The sequence below is a fragment of the Colobus angolensis genome, unplaced genomic scaffold, assembly GCF_000951035.1.
Source record: "Colobus angolensis palliatus isolate OR3802 unplaced genomic scaffold, Cang.pa_1.0 Scaffold72, whole genome shotgun sequence".
Lineage (NCBI taxonomy): Eukaryota > Metazoa > Chordata > Mammalia > Primates > Cercopithecidae > Colobus > Colobus angolensis.
Genome location: NW_012120932.1, coordinates 5,214,789 through 5,224,136, shown reverse-complemented (window position 1 = coordinate 5,224,136; position 9,348 = coordinate 5,214,789). Strand labels below are relative to the sequence as shown.

Sequence of the window (9,348 nt, the reverse complement as noted above, 5' to 3'; positions counted from 1 at the left end):
AAGAAGAAGAAGAAGAAGAAAGAAGAAAGAAGAAAGAAGAAAGAAGAAAAAGAAGAAGAAGAAGAAGAAGAAGAAGAAGAAGAAGGAGAAAGAAGAAGGAAGAAGGAGGAAGGAGGAGGAGGAAGAGGAGGAGGAGAAGAAGAAGAAGAAGAAGAAGAGGAGGAGGAAGAAGAAGAAGAAGGAGAAAGGAGGAGAAAGGAGGAGAAAGAAGGAGAAAGAAGGAGGAAGAAAGAAGAAAGAAGAAGAAGAAGAACTCTGTTGGGTATAAAAATATCTGTTCATATCCCTGCTGTCAATTGTTTCTGGGCATATAACCACCTACTGCTGAATGACATTAATTTTTTCAGGAACTGTCACACCATTTTCCATAGCAGCTGTATTGTTTTATATTCCCACTAGCAGTACACAAGGCTTCTAATTTCTCCATATCTTCATCAACACTTGTAATTTTCTGGTGGTGATGTTTTTGTTCTTTTAGATCACAGCCATCCCAATGGGTGTAAAGTGGTATCTCACTGTGGTTGTGATTTGACTTTCCCTACAAGTCAAAAATGCTAAGAATTTTGCATGTGCTTACTGGTCATTTTATACCTTTGGAGAAATGTGTATTCAAGTCCTTTTCCCATTTATGAACTGAGTTTTGTTGCAGTTTTTAGGAGTTTTCTCTGTATCTTCTGGATGTTAATCCCTTATCAGATGTGATTTGCAAATATTTTCTCCAATCCATGCGTTACCTTGTTACTCTGCTGACAGTACACTTTGGTGCACAAAAGTTTTAAAATTTTATATAGCTCAATTTGTCTGTTCTTTTATGGTCAGTGCCTTTGGTGTCATATTACTGCCAGATCTAATGTCATGAAGTTTTCACCCACTTTTTTCTTCTAAGACTTTTATAGCTTTAGGTCCTATATTTAGGTCCTTGATCCACTTTGAGTTAATTTTTGTATATGGTGTTATGTAAGGGTCCAATTTCATTCTTTTACACGTGGATATCAGGTTTTCCCAGCACCTTTCTCCATTGAGTGGTGTCTGTATCCTTCTTGAATGTCATTTGACCATATACACAAGGATTTATTTCTGAGCTCTCTATTCTATCTCACTGGTCTTTGTATCTATCTTTATACCAGTACCACATCATCTTGATTGATGTAGCTTTGTACCAAGCTTTTTTTTTTTTTTTTTTTTGAGACAAGGTCTCACTATGTCGCCCAGGCTGGAGTGCAACCGCACAATCATGGCTCGCTGCAGCCTCAACCTCCCACGTTCAAGGGATCCTCCCATCTCAGCTTCCCGAGTAGCTGGGACTACAGGGTACACACCACCATGCCCAGTTAATTTTTGTATTTTTTAGTAGAGATGGGGTTTTGCCATGTTGTCCAGGGTGGTCTTAAACTCCTGGGCTCAAGCAATCCTTCTGCCTCAGCCTTCCCAAGTACTGGGATTACAGGTGTTAAGCTACCATGCCCGACCTGTATGATGAAGTTTTGAAACCAGGAAGTGAGTCCTCCAACCTTTTTATTCCTTTTCAAGATTGTTTTGGCCATTTGCCATCCCTTGAGATTCCCAAATGAATTTCAGAATCATTTTTCTATTTTTGCAAGCAATGTTGGAATTTTGACAGGCTTGCATTGAATCTGTCTATCTCTTTGGGCAATACTGACATGTTAACAATATTAAGTCACCCAGTGGACAAATGTGATGTTATTACATTTAATTATATCTTCTTTAATTTTTCTCAAAAATGTTTTAAACAAATCTTCCATCTCCTTGGTTAATTTCCCAATATTTGATTCTTCTTGACGCTATTACAAATGAAACTGTACTCTTAGTTTCTTTTTTAGATTTTTATTGTCGTGGCTTAGAAGCAAGGGATTTTTGCCTGTTGATTTTATATGCTGGCACTTCTTTGCTGACTCATTTATTAGTTCTAGCAGGGCTTGGTGGGGTGTGTGTGTAATCTTGAGGGTTTTCTTTTCCTTTTTTTTTGGAGACAGAGTCTTGCTCTGTCCCCCAGGCTGGAGTGCAGTGGCACGATCTTGGCTCACTGCAACCTCCATCTCCCAGATTCAAGCAATTCTCCTGCCTTAGCCTTCAAAGTAGCTGGGACTACAGGCACATGCACCTCGTCTGGCTTTTTTTTTTTTTGTATTTTAGTGGAGGCGGGGTTTCATCACTGTGTTGTCCAGGCTGGTCTCGAACTCCCGAGCTCAGGCAATCCACCAGCCTTGGCCTCCCAAAGTGCTAGGATTACAGCCATGAGCCACTGCACCTGGCCCAGGGTTTTCTTTATAATACATATAAGTCATATCATCTGCAAACAGATAATTTTACTTCCCTCTGTCCAATTTCAATTCTTTTTTTTTTTCTTACTTGCTTTGGCTAGAACTTCCATTACCATATTAAACAGATGCCACAAAACCAAGCATCCTTGTCTTCTTCATGGGCTCAGAGGAACAGCTGTCAGTCTTTCACCACTGAGCAGGATGTTAGCTGTGGGCTTTTCACATATGGTTCTTATGTTGAGGTAATCTCCCTCTACACCTAGTCTGCACCATGTTTTTTATCACAAAAGGGTATTGACTTTTGTCAGATGCTTTTTGTGCATTGAGATGATCGTGTGGTTTTTGTCCTTAACGTGGTATATTACACTGATTGATTTTCATATGTTGAACCACTCTTGCAATCATGGGATAAATCCTGCTTGGTCATGGTACACAACCCTTTTAAATATGCTGCTGAATTCCATTGGCTAGTATTTTGTTCAAGGTTTCTGCATCGATGTTCGTAAGGGATACTGGCCTATAGTTATCTTGCAGTGTCTTTTTGTTTGGGGTATCAGGGTAATGCTGGCCTTATTGAATTAGAAAGTGTTCCTGTTTCCCCACATTTCTGGAAGGGTTTGAGAAGGACTAGTTTTAGTCTTTTAAGTGCTTGGTAGAATTTACTGGTGATGCTATCATGTCCTGGGCTTTGCTTTCTCAGGAGGTTTTGGAATACTTAATCTCCTTACTAGTTAGGGGTCTGTTCAGATTTTCTTTATGATTTAGTTCTGGTATTTTGTTTTTCTAGGAATTTGTCCATTTCATGTAGATTATCCAATTTGTTGTCCTACAATACCGATCAGATTTATTTCCATAGTATCAGTAGTAACGCCATTTTCATTTCTAATTTTAGCAGTTTGAGTCTTCTTCCTTTTATACTTCATCATTCCAGCTAAAGGTTTATCATTTTTGTTATTCCTCTTAAAGAATCAACCCTTGGTTTTGTTGATTTTCTCTACTGGTTTCTACTCTCTGTTTTACAAATTACAGTAATATAGTACTTGCAATTTTTGTATACAATACTATACAATTATACTACTTGCAAACTACAAATTATTTTACAAATTACAATAATTTACATAATATTTGCAAGTTACAATAATTACAAGTTACAGTAATAATATTTTACAAATTACCTTGTTACAATAACATTAGCTTTTATAGTGGTCCCTGTATTTGCCTTTATCAGAAACCTTTATTTCCTTTTCTCCAATGGCTGTGCGTTACTGTCTAGTGTGCTTTCATTCCAACCTATAAGACTCCCTTTAGTATTTCTTGCAGGTCAGATCTAGGGATGAAAAACTCTCACTTAAGTGTTTGGTAGAATTTACTGGTGATGTTATTATGTCCAAGGTTTTGCTTTCTCAGGAGGTTTTTGATTACTTAATCTCCTTACTAGTTAGGGGTTTATTCAGATTTTCTATTTGTTTTTTGCAAGTTACAACAATTACAAGTCACAGTAATAATATTTTACAAATTATCTTGTTACGATAATACTAGCTTTTATAATGGTCCATGTATTTGCCTTTATCAGAAAGGCAAATTGATTGCCTGGGCACTGTCTTAATTTCTCCATTTTTTTTTTTTTTTTTTTTGAGACGGAGTCTCGCTCTGTCGCCCAGGCTGGAGTGCAGTGGCCGGATCTCAGCTCACTGCAAGCTCCACCTCCCGGGTTTTACGCCATTCTCCTGCCTCAGCCTCCTGAGTAGCTGGTACTACAGGCGCCCGCCACCTCGCCCGGCTAGTTTTTTGAATTTTTTTTAGTAGAGACGGGGTTTCACTGTGTTAGCCAGGATGGTCTCAATCTCCTGACCTCGTGATCCGCCCGTCTCGGCCTCCCAAAGTGCCGGGATTACAGGCTTGAGCCACCGCGCCCGGCCTCTCCATTATTTTTGAAGGAGTTTTGCCAGATGTAGAATTCTTAACAGGTCTTCTCCCACTTACGCATTTTGAATATATCAACCCACTGCCTTCTAGCCTCCGACGTTTCTGATGAGAGATCTGCTGACAATCTCAGAGGATGTATCCCCTGTATGTGGTAGGTCACTTCTCTCCTGCTGCTTTCAAGAGTGTCTCTGTCGTTACAGCGTGATTATAATGCATGCTCACGTGGGCCTCTGAGTTTATCCTGCTTGGAGTGTGTTGAGCTTCTTGGATATTCTTGCATATATCACATTTGGGGAGTTTTCAGTCAAATCATCTGTCTGCTCCTTTATTTCTCTTCTCCTTCTGGAACTCCCACAATCCGTATCTTGGTCTGCTTGGGTATGTCTCAGAGGTCCCTTAGATTCTGTTCGTTTATCTTATGCTCTTTATTCTTCCTGTTCTCAGACTTGCTAGTTTTTTAATGGTTCTAGCTTCACACTCACTGATTCTTCTGCGTGCTCAAATATGCTTCTGAATTCCTCCAGTGAATTTTTCATCTCAGTTATAGTACATTGCATTTCCAGAATTTCTTTTTGGTGTTCTTTTTATAACTGGTTATTAACACTTTGTTCATAGATCGTTTCCTTGACTTTTCCCACATTTTCTTTTAACTCTTGGGTATCTTTAAGATGGTTATTTAAAAATTTTTGCCCACTAAGTCCACAATCTGATCTTTCTCAGGGACAGCTTCTGTGGATTTATTTCTTCTTCTTTTTTTTGTTCTGTCTATCGCCCAGGCTAGAGTGCAGTAGCACAATCTCGGCTCACTGCAACCTCTGCCTTCCGGGTTGAAGTGATTTTTGTGCCTCAGCCTCCCAATTAGCTGGGCTTACATGTATCCGTCATCACACCCAGCGAATTTTTTTGTATTTTTAGTAGAGATGGGGTTTCACCATGTTGGTCAGGCTGGTCTCAAACTCCTGACCTCAGGCGATCCACCCACCTTGGCCCCTCCCAAAGTGTTGGGATTACAGGTGAGCCACCGTGCCCGGCCTGGATGTATTTCTTCCCTTTGTATAGGCTACACTTCCCTGTTTCTTTGTATACCTTATGATTTTTCAATAAAAACTGAAATGTGATGCTTTGTCATTATATTTTAAACTACAAATACAGCAGTAACTCTGGAGATCAGTCTCCCCCTTTCCCCAAGGCTTGCTGAGCTTTTTATCCAATATTGGATTTTTTCAATAAAACTATACTCCTTGTTTCTTAATTAACTAACAAAGAGAGTTAAATAAATCCCACTACCTTCATACCATGTATTATTGTATAGTCATTCATTTATTCAAAAAATATCTATTAAGTGCCAGGCACTGTTATAATTGCTGAAAACAGAGCAACTTGTTAAGAATAGTTTCCATAAAGACAGGCTCTTACAGTCTACGCTACTTATTGATGTATCCTAGAACTTAACTATAGAGTATGCGCCCAATAAATATTTGATGAATAAATAAATGCATTTCAATGTGATGTCTTTGTAGAATTACTTACGAAAATAAGTTACTATACTTTTCATATGAAATCAAAGGTTTAATGGCACTCTAAAAACAAAGGCAGTTTCATGTTCTGACACATAAACTAAATGAATATGGTCTGTTTCTACATATTCATATACTCATACTGTACACTATTATTTAACCACTCCTAGAAACGTACCTTTACAATGTACTGCAATGGCACCCTCAGCATTTTCACAGATATCCAGGAATTCTTTGACAATGGCATCAGTAGGGGTGCTGCCATCCGCAAAGAAAAGATCATGGTGATCGAAGCCAGCATCCGTAAAGCGTTTGGCATCATACATCCTTTTATTCAGACGAATAATGGTAGTAACACTGTGATTCTTAAAATATTGAATATAAGTCTCGGGAGAATGTTGGTGGTAACCTACATAAAGAAATGCACCAGATTGTGTAAAACACATAAAGAAAACAATGGCTAATAGTTTCACCTGTAATTGAGCAGAAACAGTATCTGGACTGGGAATTAAATACTAAGTTGATTATAACTGTAAAAAACAAAACAAAAAGTAAGTTAAAATCCAGTCAGAATGATGTATGAAATGACCAAGTATGCTTAAATAATCCTTGGTCAAGCTTGGTGTAACTCTTTCAAAAGAAAATACAGGATACTTTCAATAACAAAACGAGACTGATGCCATAATTTCACATACCACTTTCAAGTCTGGCTCTTGAATGAGGTCCACAGAAGGCAATAAATCGGTCTGGTATTATCCAATTTAAATCTCCATTTTCTGCTTTCTGCAAGGGGAAGACCAGCACAATTCATTTTTAAACGTAATCTCCCCACAAACTCTCTACTCAAGACTGAGTCTCTGAAGGACTTCAAACTCATCTGCTTTAGCGGAAAAGCTGTTTACAAATTGCCATGAGACACAAATCTCAATTTGCCCTGCTGTAAGTATATCCAGGGAATGGACATATATCCTGGTCCTAATCACCTTCTTTTAACAGTGTTTCACTGCTAGGGTATCAGCCCTTGGAATACAGAGCTGACTGCTGCCATACAAACATACTAACTATTTGGCTATTTTATCTGAATCAATTCTCATTTCATTGCTGCTAATTAATAAGAAAGCAAGCAAACTTTTCCAGTATAAGGAATCTGGGAACTTCCCTGTTTTCCTGAATGACTAACTGGTTTCCAACATGAGTAATCTTGACTCCACAAACAAAGGATTTTCGAAAAACTACTTAGGTTTCTGGCTTCCCAACATTTACTTACTTACCTACTTACAGAGACTGTCTTTCCACTATTTTCCTAGCTATTTAATAAGGCAACCAATTTAAAAAGTTCATTTGTTCGTGATCAGCCTGACCAACTGGAGAAATCCTGTCTCTACTAAAACTACAATATTAGCCGGGCATGGTGGTGCATGCCTGTAATCCCAGCTACTTGGGAGGCTGAGGCAGGAGAATCGCTTGAACCCAGGAGGCAGAAGTTGTGGTGAGCCAAGATGGTGCCACTGCACTCCAGCCTGGGCAACAAGAGCGAAACTCCGTCTCAAAAAATAAAAATAATAAATAAATTCACTAAACCCACCAGGAAACTCAAAATTACAACTATACTGAGATCACAGTATGTCCCTAGAAAAAAACAAATGTAAACTGATAGATAAGACACGTTACTTCCTGTTATTAGGTCCTTTGGATTGAGTTACCATTACTATTATAACATAGATATAGTTCAAATTGAACAATAATAGAAACTTCTCTCTTAATGAAATGGATAAGAGATACTTAAGCAGGAAGTAGAAGATAATTTATAGTGGAGAAGGAGACAACTCGTGATTAAAAACAACAGATAAATTAGCTTTGCAATTGGGGTGTTTCTACAAGTACCTAAAAATGAGTAAGTAACAGAGTTTCTTGAACCTCTTCAGGGACCAGGCAGGTAACCCCACATCAGCTTATTGGACTTAATGACCAACATGGGGAATCAGTCAGCCCATGTTCCATAATACAAAGGTCTAAGCAGCCGGGTGCAGTGGCGTGGCGTGCACCTGTAGTCCTAGCTGCTTGGGAGGCTGAGGCAGAAGGATCACGTAAGCCCAGGAATTTGAGTCCAGCCTGGGCAACATAGTGAGACCCTATCTCTTGAAAAAAAAAAAGAAGAAGAAGAAGAAGAAAAGGTCAAAGCAGGAATGAGGGCAGCTGTTGCCAGATATTCCAATTTTAAAGTGAAATCAGAAATCCGGACTTTTAAATAAGAAACTCGTGATCAGTTGTTGGCAACAACTAGATTTCACTGAATTGCTGATGCCGTTAATTAAGATACATCCTGAATTCGGAGGAGCTGAAACAGGAAAAAATGGGCATTGGAGAGTCAATGAAAGACACTATCCCCAATTTCTAAATACACTATAATAATTGAACAAAACTGGTGTATGGGAACCTAAACAGTTCCCTGTGTTACCGCACAGCTTCATGGAGGTGAAGACACCTGTGGTGTGCCCTGCTACCCCCCAGCCCAGACCCTCCAATCTCTACAGCGGTGACAGGGCAGTTACTTAGTGCCCATATTATTCATTAACAGCATACAAAGGCATCACTACGAAAGGAACAAATACCAACTAGTGTTTTTAGCAGTTTTGCTTACCAAGACAAAGTAACTTGCTTCAAATGTTTAAAGGAGAGCCACAAAAAAGGTGTTAATAATTTAGCTATATTCTGTAAGTTTAAGGTGCTAGTTAAACCTCCACTGGACTAGAAATGGACTGCTGTCAGAGAAGTGAAGACTGGGTTGGCCCTAACGAATCCTACAATGTATTCTTACATCTTCGGTACGTCACAGTAACAACTGAGTGTCATTATTACCTGAAGTTGAAAAAATAGTTCAGTTATACGTAAGAGTTTGAAATAATATTTACTTTGGACATTGTGAAAAAGAGTTCTCTGAGGATTCAAGATGCTGCTACATGAAGTGCTGCTGTTTGAGAAATCACCTCCCCATTGCTCCTCCCCATTGCTGGGGAGCAAGTCTGCTCGAGGTAACTACAGCAGGCTGAGAAGACAGGAGGCTACAATTACTCTGGGCTGAAAAGGCCTTTAACACAGTATCTTACTCATTCCCTATTTGGAGGACGAAGCTGTAGAATCAAATTACTTATTCTTTGAAATATATATATATATATATATGTTAAAAAACATAGAACGCACCTGTGGTTTTGCCTGGCTTATCTCTCCCTGGCCCTGTCCTATCTTTTTAAGAAATTTTGTGTGGCTGGGTGCGGTGGCTCACGTTTGTAATCCCAGCACTTTGGGAGACCAAGGCAAGTAGATCCCTCGAGTGCAGGAGTTTGTGACCAGCCTGGGAAACGTGGCAAAATCCCATCTCTACAAAACATTTAAAAATTAGCTGGGCATGGTGGCATGTGCCTGTAATCCCTGCTACTGGGAGGCTGAGGTGGGAGGATCACTTGAACCCAGGAAGTTGAGACTGCAGTGAGCCAAGATCGCACCACTGCACTCTAGCCTGGGCAGCAGAGTGAGACCCTGTCTCTAAAAAAGAAAGAGGCCGGGCGCGGTGGCTCAAGCCTGTAATCCCAGCACTTTGGGAGGCCGAGACGGGTGGATCACAA

General features: G+C 39.5%; 1 protein-coding gene across 1 annotated transcript in view; it reads right to left on the bottom strand.

Annotated features, from left to right (window-relative positions):
- Positions 1 to 9,348, bottom strand: part of CDC14B (cell division cycle 14B) — a 66,198-nt gene that overhangs the window by 26,907 nt on the left and 29,943 nt on the right. The window contains exons 8-9 of the mRNA XM_011927502.1: positions 6,421 to 6,508; positions 5,904 to 6,134 (exon numbers count right to left, since the gene is read on the bottom strand). Of these exons, the coding sequence (XP_011782892.1) occupies positions 5,904 to 6,134; positions 6,421 to 6,508 (319 nt within the window). The remainder of the gene's footprint in view (positions 1 to 5,903; positions 6,135 to 6,420; positions 6,509 to 9,348) is intronic.